Source organism: Coptis chinensis, chromosome 5, assembly GCF_015680905.1.
Source record: "Coptis chinensis isolate HL-2020 chromosome 5, ASM1568090v1, whole genome shotgun sequence".
NCBI lineage: Eukaryota > Viridiplantae > Streptophyta > Magnoliopsida > Ranunculales > Ranunculaceae > Coptis > Coptis chinensis.
The window spans coordinates 15,695,761-15,709,789 of NC_141460.1; the positions used below are offsets into that span (position 1 = coordinate 15,695,761).

A 14,029-nucleotide genomic window follows, 5' to 3' on the forward strand; every position below is an offset into this window, starting at 1 on the left:
GTGGGTTGTTTTAGATTTGGTACTTATTTAAGGTCCTTTTAAAAGTCGGGCTATATATATATATATATATATATATATATATATATAGAGAGAGAGAGAGAGAGAGAGAGAGAGAGAGAGAGAGAGAGAGAGAGAGAGAGAGAGAGAGAGAGAGAGAGAGAGAGAGAGAGAGAGAGAGAGAGAGAGAATTTAATTTCGTTAATATTCTTTGAGATTGCGAGTGCCATATAGAAAGGAGCTTCACCCCGAAGGGCTTAGAAATAACTTACCCAACTCGGATTTTAACCCTCATTAGAATGTTCTCCTCTTTCTTGACAAAATCAAATCATTATCCAAAACATTCCACTCATACGTATATATAAATATTAACTAGCAAATCTAAGTCACTCAGACGTATATATATGCTAACATGCATCCATATGCCATTCGTACAAATATCTATCATAACAAGCAAATAATAGTCAATATCATGTTATTTTACACATACGAGATTTATCACAGGTTGTTCATACAAATAATATATGAAGAATTTGGAACCTTTGAGCACCCCACAACTCCGCCAAAGAAAAGAAGTGTCCGTTTGAATTCACGTGCACGATTCGAAGTCCTGAATGTACTGGAAGAATCTGATATATGTGCAAGGTACCAAGAACAGCACTAATGGGGGTTTTGACACTGAAAAATGAATTGATGAAAGATCAAAATAGTGGTGCACGAAACTCAGATTGTGGCGCGCGCAACTGCTACTGTCCCGTCCGCGACTCCCTCAAGACTACTGCACCTCCAATTTTTATAGCGTGCTTATATGTTGTTGTAGGTCTTGTTTCAGTGACAAATATATGTTGGTGTCTGCATGCGCAAAAAACAATCAGTATCGCAGTCAGTAGCAAAACGGTGAAAACCAAACGTAAACGAACAAAAAATAGAAAATTGAAAGAGATGAAAGGGTAGGAGAGGGGGGGGGGGGGGGGGCAGGGTTCCCTTTGAAGCTATTCCAACTTGTTTGTGAGGTTCCTTGATTCTCTAGGCCGGTAGTGGCACCATTTTATGTATGTCCCTGGCAGTGGTGTTATGTTCAACCTTTGTTATATGCTATGTTGCATAGACGCGGACGTGATGTGGATACTGACGCAGACGTGAACACTGACACGGCGACTCGGCTATATCTCAAAAAAATAGAACGTGGACGCAACCTGGACGTGGAAATAAATGAAATAATATATTTATTTTTATTTATTTATTAATAATTAAACATTATAAACTTATACATATGTATCATATAAATTCATGATTTAAAATAAACACATCCACAATAGAATGGTCCACATATTGGCCCAAGTTATAACAACCCAGCTTACTAAAAGAATGGGCCTGACTTACAAAATACAAGATCTAAAGCCAATAATCATATAATATCTATCTAGAATCTAGATGTTGACTCTAACTATTAGAAGATTCAAAATGATAATGGGGACCAGTTAAGAAGCCTTTATGATCCTGTACTCCAAGTTTTTTGCCGCTTTTAGTTAAAAAAAAATTTGGTGAGCGTATCCTATCCTCTGTACCTTCTTCCTTCCCACCATTTCGGGTAAAATCCTCCATTGAGCAACAGTGAGAGTTCCGGAAAAGGTGGGTCATCTCTCTCCCTCCCGGGTGAAATCCTCCAGCCAAACCGTGGGAGTTAAAGCTAGAGGAGACACTTTTCCTGACCAGGCAAAATCCTACACTGGCTTACAGTGATAGTTCTGCAAAGGAAAATAGAAACAAGCATGGATCTATATGAACTTGAGAATCCAAGTATTCCATACAGTGAAAAGCAAAAACAGCTAAATCATGCAAGCCTCAATGGAAATAGTGATGCAGCTTCAGCGCAAAGAGTAATCTCTAATGAACTATTGGCTGAGCGAACGGGTCAAAGGAGTATTGAGACTTCTCCTAGTGGCAGGGGGAACCCAACAAGGAAGTCATATGCAGCAGCTGCAGCAAAACCAAAGTATGGTAGGAGTATTGATGCATCTTCACTTCCAACTCCAGGAATGCAAGGGGAGTACCCAACAATATGTTTGATAGAAGAAGAAGTGGATCGAGGTATTCAATACTGCTTGAAATCCCTGGTTAGAAGGCTAGACTTAGTCAAAATGGACTTGAACAAGGTCAAAGCTTTAGTGGTCGATAAATGGGCGCTATTAGGAGAATGCCTAGTAACTCCCCTGGGGAAGGGATACTTGATGTTTAAATTTGATAAGGAAGAGGATTACACAAAGGTCTGGGAACAAGGGTCTTGGTTGTTTGACTCTCAGGTTCTACGACTGAGCAAATGGACTCCAAATTTCACCACAGAGAAGGAGACCCAGTCACATGCAATGGTCTGGGTAAGATTCCCGGGGCTGAGCCTGGAATATTGGGAAGTTAAGAACCTCCTAGCAATGGGGAAAACACTAGGACGTCCAATGCATGTGGACGAAACCACAGCAATGCGAAAGCTGGGGTACTTTGCGGTATATTGGTCGACATCGATCTCTCAAGAAAAATCCCAGACAAAATTTGGGTCGAATCAAAGAAGCATGGAGTTGCCTTCTGGCAAGAAGTGCGCCTAGGAAAACTTCTGGACTATTACACCCATTGCAAAGGAGTTGGTCACTTGGTCAGCTCCTGTCGATTCTTGAAAAAGGACCTGGCTCAAATAGGGAAAACAGTGGTAGCTCAGTCGTTAGGTGAAACTGAGGTGGTCAACTCTTCCCAAGGTAAAGGGCTGATGGAGAAACCCATGACGAGAAATCAGAAAAAGAAATGGCGAAAAAAGAACAGAACTGCGAATGAGGAAGCTCCTAACTCTGAAATTCATCCTTTGATGGTGGAGGAGCATGAGCCAAGGCAGCAAGAAGCCGAAAGAGCAGAGGTAAACAGAAGTGAAACGGATGTTGTAGTAGAAGAGGCTGACCGGCAAAGCCAGGAGGTTTCGGAGAGTGAAGGGGGTAATCAGACACAAGCTCGCGAGGATCTGGGAACTGCATCTGAAGTAGAAACAGCTGTGGGGATAACCTTAGAGCCTAATCCTGAGGTTTTGGGGAGGTCTGAACCACAAGTACACAGACAGGAGATGATTGAAGTGCAAATGGAGTTGAATAAGGGCCCAAATATAGAGGATGGAAAGGAGAGGCACAATATGGAAATGGATGGGAATGCAGAAAATGAACAGGGGGATGCAGATGGCACGAGCCAAAACAACTCACCCGCAGAACGCAACACAGGCCCACAAGGTAATAGATTCCATGCTCTAGTAGAAGCAGAAAAGATTTTGGAGTCAGGTATCTGGGGGGAACAGATGGAAAAGGAAGAAGAGCAAGTGAAGAACAAGAAAGGGTACAAGCTTATGTGGCAGGTGCAGGTCCTTACCCCACCTTCTACTAGGGCCAGGATCTCCAAATAACATCATCCCATGAATACACTATTTTGGAATATGAGAGGAATAAGAAGACAAAATCCTTGGATGTACCTTGAGGATATTGTTACGGAATATCAACCAGAATTTGTGTGTATTGCGGAGCCGCTAATAAGACCGCCTGCTCAGCTACCTCTGGCGCTTAGCAGATTGGGTTTTGACTCTATGTTTTTGCATAATGACTCTCCTAGTAAAGTGGGGAATATTTGGGTCTGTTGGAGGGAGGGAAAGGTAGTGACATTGTATGCTCTCTCACAACAGCATATCACAGTGAAAACTGGTAATCTCTTTTTGTCCTTCGTCCACGCAAATAGTGCATATGGCATCAGAAGAGCACTTTGGGCAGAGCTGTCACAGCTAGGATTAGCTGTAGAGCCATGGGATGTGGTAGGGGATTTCAATATAGTCTCTGAAATAAGCGAGCGCAAAGGAGGAGGAACACCTTGTTTAGCAGCAATGTCAGACTTTAATTCTTTTATTCACTCAAATGCTCTGACTGACTCAACAACTATGGGTTTCAAATACTCTTGGTGCAATAAAAGAATGGGGCATAGAAGAATGTACCAAAAGATTGATAGAATGCTAGTAAACCAAAGGTGGTTGGATGTCAGTGATGGCTGGAGAAGTAGAATTCTGAAACGAAGACACTCTGATCATTATCCGATTGTGGGTTGGAACACCAAAATTCCAAAGCCTTCGAACATCCCCTTTAGATTTAAGCAAGCATGGGTTCAACATGAAAATCTAAGAGAGGTAGTTGAAAGGAGCTGGAAGGAACCTTTGCACGATGCGCCCATAAGAAAAGTGGTTAAAAAGCTAAAGCGCCTCAAAATTGTTCTTAAGGAATGGAGTTGGCGGGTATTCGGTAATACAAAACAGCATTTGAAGGAGCTAGAGGGAGAGCTTGAGTCCATACTCAAAAAGCAGGAACAGGATCCTTTCAACTCTGAGCTACAGAACCAAGAAGTAGAAAAGGCTATCGCGATTCAAGCTCTTAAAGATGCGGAAATCCTGACTCTGAGACAGAAAGCTAGAGTTACTGATGCTCTGGAAGGGGAGAGAAACTCAAAGTACTTCCACGCCATAACAAAGAAGCGATTGGCTAAATCCCAAATTGTGGAGATACAGGATGACCAGGGAAACAAGCTGACGCAACAGGCAGAAATTAAGAAATTCATTGTGGAGGCATACGAGGAAAAATATAAGTACTCAAAAGTCAACATCAGTCCCTTCCTGCTAAATCTCATCCCCAAACTGGTTACTAACGAGGAAAATGCTTCTCTCACAGCCATCCCCACAATGGTAGAAGTCAAAGATGCTGTTTTTGCCATGGAAGGCTAAGGCCCCCAGTCCCCGATGGATTTCAGGGATGCTTTTATCACTCTTACTGGAGTATTATTGGAGAAGACGTCTGTAATGCTATCATTTCCTTCTTTAGGGATAACACATTCCCTCAAGGTATGAATTCTAGCTTCCTCGTCCTAGTGCCGAAGAAAGACAACTCCATGGCAGTTAACCACTTCAGGCCGATATGCTTGAGCAACTTCCTCTTCAAGATCATCACCAAAATCCTCTCTCTGAGAATTAAGCATATCCTAAACCACCTTATAAGTGGAGAGCAATTGGCTTTCATTAAAGATAGAACAGGCACAACAGGAATAGCTTTGGCCTCGGAGATGATGAATGAGCTGGACCTAAAGAAAAGAGGTGGGAATTTGGCAATGAAACTGGATATTACTCAAGCATTTGATTCGCTCAGTTGGGAGTTCCTCCTCAAAGTACTCTCACGATTTGGGTTCAATAATACTTGGTGCTCATGGATCTCTACACTGCTAAAAAGTGTGCATATCTCTGTTATGATAAATGGGGGTCCTTGTGGCTTTTTTGGAGCTGGTCGAGGATTGCGGCAAGGTGATCCACTCTCTCCTATACTGTTCAACATAGCTGAAGATGTTCTAAGCAGAGGTATAAACTGGCTCTTCCATATGGGGAAGATTAAGCATATGACGGCAGTTGGAAATTGTCCAAGCCCGACGCACATCCTCTTTGCCGATGATATTTTCATCTTTGCGAACGGAGACATACGAGGCCTCAAACTGCTTAAGGAGATGCTCTATCTTTACCAATTTTCAGCAGGGCAGTTTTTTAATCCATCAAAGAGCAAGCTCTACTTGGGCGCCATGTCTGACTCCAAGAGGAATCGAGTTCCCTCCCTGTTTGAATTCTAGCTCGGCCAATTGCCGGAGAGATACCTTGGAGCACCCATTTTCCAAGGCAGAGTAACTCGTGCAAGAATTCAAGCTTTGGTGGATAAAATCAGGAGGAGAGCTAGTGGATGGGCTGGTAGGATCTTTGTCTTCCAAAGGGCGTGGTTACGCGCGATCAATATTAAGCGATCTTCGGTATACAACATGTCGGTGTATAAATGGCGGATAAATGCATAAAGGAATGTGAACTTGCCATAAGAAATTTCATCTCGTCTGGGGATCCAACGGTGAGAAAGGCAGTCACTCTAAAATGGGAAAAGGTCTGTAAGCCGCTCAATGAAGGGGGACTCGGCATTAGAAGGCTCAAGGAGCTAAACCTTGCACTCCTTATGAAGTTAGCCTGGAACTTTCTGCATGGGGAGACAGAGTGGAGCAGATTCATGAAGCAAAAATGCACAATGAGAGATGGCAATTACCTAACATACCACAAGCATTCATCAGTATGGCAGGGATTGAAATGGGCATTAAAGGAAATGAAGCCTTTCCTAGGATGGATTGTGGGACAGGGCAAAAGCATCAATTTGTGGCAGGAACCTTGGGCAGGATCAGCAGTGGCAGAAGTGGTTCAGGGTATAAACTGGAGAGAATTCTCGGCAAAGGTCTCAGACCTCATCATCAACAACAAATGGCATATCGCAGCACCTATCCAAGAAGTGTTGTTGAAAGCGGGCATCGATGTCCATCACCTCAACCCACTAACAGGAGAAGAGCATGATACCAGAATCTGGAAACCCTCTCATGATGGGATGTTCACAGTGAAACAAGGGTTCGAGGTGATGAGAAAAAAAATAAAACAAGATCATTTGGTATAAGTGGGTGTGGGCTCGTCATATCCACCCCGACAAAAGCTGGCCTAGCTTGAAACCGATTCATCGAGTGGTCCCGGTGATGACGTGAGTGCAAAGAAAAGGAGTCCATCTTGCTTCGCGATGTAGGCTCTGTGGGAAGGAATCAGAAAGTGTGAAGCATATGCTCTGGGAGTGTGAAGAGGCTACGGCACTGTGGCAATGGGCTTCGTCTTACTTTGGAGTAAAGCCCTCAGGCATCACCTTAAAAGCAATCATGGAGGCAGGAAGAGGACACAGCCAGATACGGAAGCAGCTCTGGAATGTTGCGGCTATCCATATCATAGTCCAACTATGGAAAGCTCGTAATAGCATTTTCTAGGATGATTGGAAGCTAAACCAGCAAAGGATAAAATGCGAAGTCCTCAAAGGGGTAAGCATCGCTGGCATCCTTCTATCGGGGACGATGAGCAATTCTGCCATCGATCTTCAGATTCTACACCAATTGAACATCAATCGAAGAGTGCGACCAGCGAGTAAAATCAGGGAAGTGTCTTGGATCCCTCCTGATATAGGGGTAGTCAAGGCTAACACAGATGGTTCGGCAATTGGAAATCCAGGATATGGGGGTGCGGGAGTCATTTTTAGGAGCTATACGGCTGAAGTTCTAGGTACATTGGTACAAGGTCTAGGGGTCACTACAAACTATGAGGCAGAAAGTTTGGCAGTGGTATTGGCGGCCGAAACTACTGTGGAAAAAGGATGGCAGAAAATCTGGATAGAGAGTGACTCTATGGCAGTTGTTTTAGCATTCCAAAAAGGAGAAGTCCCTTGGTGGCTGAGAGCACAGTGGTATAGAGCATCAAGGATTACTGACTGGAAAATCTCACATACACTCAGAGAAGCAAACTTTGGGGCAGATGAGGCCGCAAAACATGGATCAACTTTGCAAAAAGGAGAGATCTATTGGAGTCCCAATAGACCCCCTTTCATTAGGTCCCTAGAATGTCCTCACCGGACTTACTACAGATTTGATTTTTAGAGTCTGTTGTAAATCCATTTTGACTGAGTTGTATTCTTTTTTACCAATTAATAAAACATCCTACTTGCATGCAAAAAAAGAATCTATATGCTAAAATTTTGGTGGCAATCATTCTTTTTCATTCGGCTAGCTTTGAGTTGTTTCAAAGTAACAAAGCTTAGCACATGCAATTTTAAGAGTGAGTATGTTCAAGCGACAGTTTTGGAATCATGCCATTATCTTCTTGATCTCTATCTTATTTTCTTTGAGAAAACTTTCTTCTTGTTTTCTTAATTTGACCCATGTCCTAACCTCAGTTGACTGCGTCCTAATTGTGTCCTGACCAGCGTCTATTACCATTGACCGCGTCTTGACCATCTTGACCACGTCAGACACGAGTCCCAGTCGCGTCTGTCCCCATGTCCACGTCCGATGCGTGTTCGACGTGGACACATCCCTTTGGTAGGTGCGTCCATGCTTTAGAGGTTATGTGTAAGGATTTTTGCCAAACACACTCAAAAGATAACTTATCAAGTACCTTGCTCACGTGTACATTGAAATATAGTTTGAGCAAGGCTTTTGTCCCACACTTAAATACTAGAAAACTTTATTTACTTCACTGGAATCTACTTTCTAGGGAACTTATGAGAATGATTTTATTTGTGAATTATTTTTACTACCTTATTATGTTGCTTGAACTTCAAGTTACTAAAGTTTAAATCTTCCAATTTACTTAATACAAGAGAGAGATAGAGATAAGGAAGGGTGGAGAGTTAAATATACTCATGTGAAATTAGTTCCATAGTTAAGAAAACTTCATCATGCTGTCTCTAACCTGTTTTGGGTTCATAGACAAACCCAAAATGAATTAGAGTGTCGATCCCTAACAACATGCACATATCTCTAAGTTCACTTGCCAAATTTTGAGTCTAGGTTTAGAAGTTGTGAGTGTCAAAAGTTTGATGCTTGTTAGCACGCTAATGCTGTTTTGACCTGGAATTGTCCTGTTTGAGTCCCCAGGCTTTAGTCAGACTTCCTTGAGCTTCACGTGGGATAAATCAGAATACTTCATGTATACACACAATTCCGTGCTTAAGTACTGGCTTTGTCATTATTTTTACATTGTGTGTGAAAACCTGTAAAAACACGAAAATATAATTATTTCATGATTATTAAACACATAATTAACCAACATGCTATGTCTCTATGGAGTTTTATAATACAGTTTTGGGTGCTTATCAACCATCAATAAAGTAAACTTTACTTCCATTTCACATAACTGAATTTGTTAATTATCTTTTCGAAAGCATATATCTTTTTTTTTTTTTTTTTTTTTTTTTGCATGCAAGTAGGGATATATTATAAATAAATAAAAGAATATTACAACGAGGGTGTTGGTTTTTCATCCCTGGCTTTTAGAAGCAAGGTCATATAAAAAGTGCTAAACTAAAAGATACACTGGGCCCATGACAGGCCTTATAGATCTGCCAGAGTGAAGCTCCTGGGATTAAACTTAGACTCCCTTTGTTGTTGTCTGATCCATCTCAGAGATCTCGAATGCTTCAAAGAAGGGAGCTCAACGCAGTTCCCTCTGTCAGGACCAGCATTCCAAAGTTCACATTGCCCGCCCACCTATTTTATCCGCACACCTGTTATATAAAACATAACAACCAAACTTAGCAAAATCAATAGTATGTCCTATAAAGGCTCTCTAAGTTTCTGATATAACAGGGTCTGGAAAAGCTCCACCGTCCCTCGCCTTGGTTCAGTGATGAACTCATCTTGGCAGCTGCATCAGCCCCAAAGTTCGCTTCTCGGAAGGTATGCGTCATTCTCCAGTTGGTAAGTTGCTACGTCGCTCTCAGCCACCATGCTTTGAGAACCCAAGGTGCTTTGTCCGTGCTCAAGGCCAGGATCGCTACTAGAGAATCGCTTTCTAACCATAGTTGCTGCCTTCCATTTACCACTACCGTTTCCACTGCCATGACAAATGCATAACATTCGGCGTGAAAATTAGTGGTAATCCCAAGCCCGAAGGCCCTGACCCCGACTACCTGATTCATGTGGTCTCTGTAGATGACCCCAGCTCCTCCAATCCCTGGGTTTCCAAAAGAGGAGCCATCCGTATTTGCTTTGACAACCCCATCATCGGGTGGAATCCATTTGACTTCTTGTATCCTACTCCTCCTTGCTCTTCCCTAGAGATTAAAAGAGTGCAGCACTTCCAAGTCATCAGCAGTATTATACATGTACCCAGTGGCTATCTTACCCGAGGCTTTGGCACCTTTAGTAACTTCGTTCTTTATGTGGGCACTGTTCAACCTTGTTTCCTCGAAGTAAATTATATTCCTCGTCTTCCAGATTTGGGCCAAAAGGTGGATAGCAACTGCATTCCAGAGTTCTTGTCTGATAGGACTGAGCATCTTGGGGGCAGCCATGATGCCTTGAAGACTAAGGCTTGGGAGTAGCTTGTGCACTCCATAGAGCCATGACCATAGCTCTTTCGTGACTTTGCATTCCCAAAGCATGTGGCCAACTGATTCTTCTTCCTTTTTGCAGAGCCTGCATCGGGAAACCATGTGAACTCCTCGTTTCCTTAGCCGGTCATCAGTTGGCACCGCATTTTGAATAAGCTTCCAGGCCAAACAAGCAGTTCTAGGGTGCACATACTTATTCTAAACCCATCTGTGCCAGCCCACCACTTGCCTTTTTTTCCTAATGGAGTCAAAGGCAATTTTGACAATGAAATGGCCATCTGTAGCAATTTTCCAGATTCTAATGTCCTCAGCATCTCTAGTAGGCGGTGGCAAGGTGTTAAGATCTATTCCCGCTCGAGCGAAGACTTGGTACACTTGTTTTTCATTCAATCTAGTAATAGAAGAGAGATCTTCAGGAAGCACTGGTACTGACTGTTCTTCTGATATTAGATCATATTCTGTTGACTCTTCATTTGTGTTATTAGAAAAAAAAAAAAAAAAAGGTAAGTTGTAATCTGACAACTTCTTTGCATATTGAGAAAGATCATAATTGATGTCTTTAAGTAGATTTTTCACAACTTCATCTGGGGAGGACGACAAAGAATAATCTTCCATCATATATGTATGAAACTCATCCCATAAATCACGGACATGAGGTGGATTGTAGTGCAGCAAGATGGCGAAAAATAACTTTCGTAATGCATAAGGCATATGTATAGCTATTACTTCTTGAAGAGTTTCACGAATGTCGTTGCCACTTTCAATTAAGTCGAGCCTTTCTGCAGCCTCTTTAAATGTTGAGCATACATGAGACCCAACTGTACGAAGGTTTTCATATAATGTTGGTCCACGAACGTGATTTAATAGAATCCTCAGGTAATACCTTTCACTATTAGAAGGAGATATAGTATATATCGGCCAATCACCCAATTATGCCCTTTTCTCAACTATCAGAACTTACCTACTTTTATCCATTTATAATGTTTAGGAATATCCCAATATAAGTATTGCCTTGCATTCTCATTAATGCCATTAAGTTTGAAAAATTCAGTTAGCATGGTACGTGATATGTTATCATCATTTACCAAGTTAAGTATGTGTTCACCTCCACGAAATGTGATGTGCTGCATATTTTTGAGATGAGCTTGCAAAGCATAGAATGAAAGATACATGCATACGGTTTAAAGGAAATTTAAAGATTCTCCACACTGATTCTTGAGGATAGATCCAACGCGCATCTACAAACTGCTTTATCTCCTTGAGTAATAGATCCAGAAGGCTCAAAAGATGAAGCTTGTAAAGAAACTTGATCAACCCCCTTGTATACATATTTATACAAATACTTGACCGACTGTATAGTAGAGCAAATATCTACATTGAGATGACAGTCGTACTTCTTGAGAAACCATGGATTATTGATAAGTGCTCAAAAAGTGTATTTTAACCATCAGTTATACCTCTTGTTTAGCTATCTTATTGGACTAATAGTACTTGTAAGTTGTGTTTTATGAGTTTACAGGTGAAAAAGAGAGTTTTGTCAAATATTAGAGTTAAAAGGGCAAAAATAATCAATTTGGAGCATTAAGGATCACATGGGAGCTCATGGATAATTATGAAGAAGGCCCAAAGTTTTGAAGCTATGAAAAGATAGGACTTGGACCTGTTTTAGAGCTTACTTGGAAGCCCAAGGCAAAAGGACCCGTTACTTGGGCCAAAGCCCGCAAAAGAGGAACGAAAGATTTAACAAAAGAGGAAAACAAACTCATACATCTGGGACGCATGGATTTGCATTGTTCCGTGCGTTCAGGTGCATGGAATTGACTCAGTAGCTTCACCTCTTAATGCTTTTGGAAACAAAGATGGAATCGGAAAGCGGTCGATATGTAATAGGAAATTAGGTCCAAAAGCCCATGTTTTGAGATGTTTCTAGAGCTCATTGTAACCCCTATATAAGGAGCACTTCAGTGCCAGTTGTAATTGCCAATTCACATTCATTCATTCTTTTCTCCATAACTTGAGGCAAATAGAGGTTAATAATAAGAGATTCAGTTTTCACTAGCCAAGTATTAATAAATTAATCTCCCTAGTCTTATGTTCTTATTTTCTTCTTCTTCGTGTTCTTCCTTCTTGATGGAAGGCTAATCTTCTCATTCAAAAGAGAACATGAAGCTGGTGCTTAGGATTCGGTGATTCTTCTGGTTCATGGTGTTCTCCAATCAGGTTAGTCCTTTATATTTTTAGTTATTAGTTACATTGCCCACACCAGGGGATGGAAGTATAGAATAGGGTTTATGTTTTGCAATATTAATATCATGCTAGTGTTCTTTACTTTTCTTCTAGTAGTATAGTTCTTTAGAGTTAGGGAAGTATTATTTGTGTTGCCTTTGAAGGGGTAGCAAAGTGGCTGCCTAAGGTAAGTATTCTTTATGTTTGCTTTAAGTGGTAATTCATTAAATGGTTGCCTAATTAAGAAGTACTTCTTGATGTTGCTCTTGGTAATACATTGAATGGTTGCCCGAGCTTATATAAAAGGAAAGAAGATATTAATAGCATAAACATAGGAACAACCTTAAGTAGAAATAAGTGTTAACAATGTTTCGTCCAAGAAGGCATCAACACTCGCTTGATTGCCTAATTGTACTCTACTTGTGAGAACAGCCATGAAGCAGAAGGTCGCGGATCAAAAGTATCGGTGGATTCAAATCTCTTGAATTCCCTCTCATAGAATCAATCACTAGTTTAATTAGTTTAGTTAAGCTTCCCATTAGTTTAAATCCACAATTCCCTTCACAGTTGTTTTTAATCTCATTCTCTCCCCATTCACTCACTTCCTTCACAAAAATAAGTGTGTCAAATGGCGCCACTGCCATTTTAAGTTTGTTTTTGTTTAAGTTTTCTTTAAATATTAGAACTTTGGATCTTGAGGTAATTTTAGCCACATCATCCATACTTTTGAGAAAGAGAGAAGCTTGAAGGACATCACGAAGTCGAGATCTACCTTCCAGGTTAGTCAAATCTTCATTATGTTCCATTTATTTAGTTAGTAGCATTGCATATTAGTTTAGCAGCATCTTAGTTTAGTTTACTTTCATTCCATATTAGTTTAAATTGCATTTAAGACCCTTTTTACCAATTGAAGTTGCAAGCCAATACAGTAAAACATCAAACCCTAGTGTTTCTTGTCTGAATCTTGACAAACAGATTAGACTATCATCTGTGGATCATGGTTTTTAAGCAATCCTAGTAATTCACCATAACCCTAGAATAGACAGCTTTAGATATTCGAGCAAGATAATAGCTGCGAAGCCTAACCCAGTTGACAAAAAGTAGTATTAAAAAAAAATCAAAAAAATTAATTAATCAAAGATCACAAAATTATTTTTGAATAGTTGCATATTAGTTTAATAACATTCATATATAGTAGGATAGTTGTTCGTCATTTTTCGCATATCATTTTTTTCTAGTATATGCCCCGTCGTTCCATTCGTCGTCTGGTAATAATACAACAGTGGACAAGGTCCAACAACCGACTCACATGAATACTAGACGTAATTGATACAATGGCCGCACATGAAGATGGAGGTGTTTTGAATCCAAACAATGGTAAAGTTTTCCCACCCATGCAAGCAAATCAGAAGAAAAAGTTGAGCGATTTCTATTCGCCAATTATTGGAGACCCACCCAGCAATATTGTTTTTCCAGAAACAAAAACTAACCAGTTTGAACTTAGAGCATCAGTAATCTCTATGCTTCCCAAGTTCAATGGTTCAGACAATGTTCAGTCGTATGTTCACATGAACAAATTTCTATCAGTCCTGAGAACCTTCAGAAACCAGAATATGAAAGATGGGAGTATCAAAGTGATTCTTTTTCCACTTTCACTTGAAGGTAAAGCATCTGAATAGTTAACTGCACAGCCGATCAATTCAATTAAAAACTGGGAGACGTTGAGAACGAAGTTTATGAACAAGTTCTACCCACCTCAGAAGACAGATGCCATGCAACAAGCCATCAGCAATTTCAAAGGAAAAGTGACT

General features: G+C 40.8%; 1 protein-coding gene across 1 annotated transcript; it reads left to right on the forward strand.

Annotated features, from left to right (window-relative positions):
- Positions 1-3,460: 3,460 nt before the first annotated feature.
- Positions 3,461-4,783, forward strand: LOC147496860 (uncharacterized). The gene has a single exon (XM_086562683.1). It carries the CDS (start codon positions 3,461-3,463, stop codon positions 4,781-4,783), a length of 1,323 nt encoding a protein of 440 aa, XP_086418809.1.
- The last annotated feature ends 9,246 nt before the right edge of the window (positions 4,784-14,029 follow it).

Coding starts and splice junctions, on each gene's coding strand:
- LOC147496860 (XM_086562683.1), top strand. CDS start 3,461: ATGAGAGGAATAAGAAGACAAAATCCTTGGATGTACCTTGAGGATATT.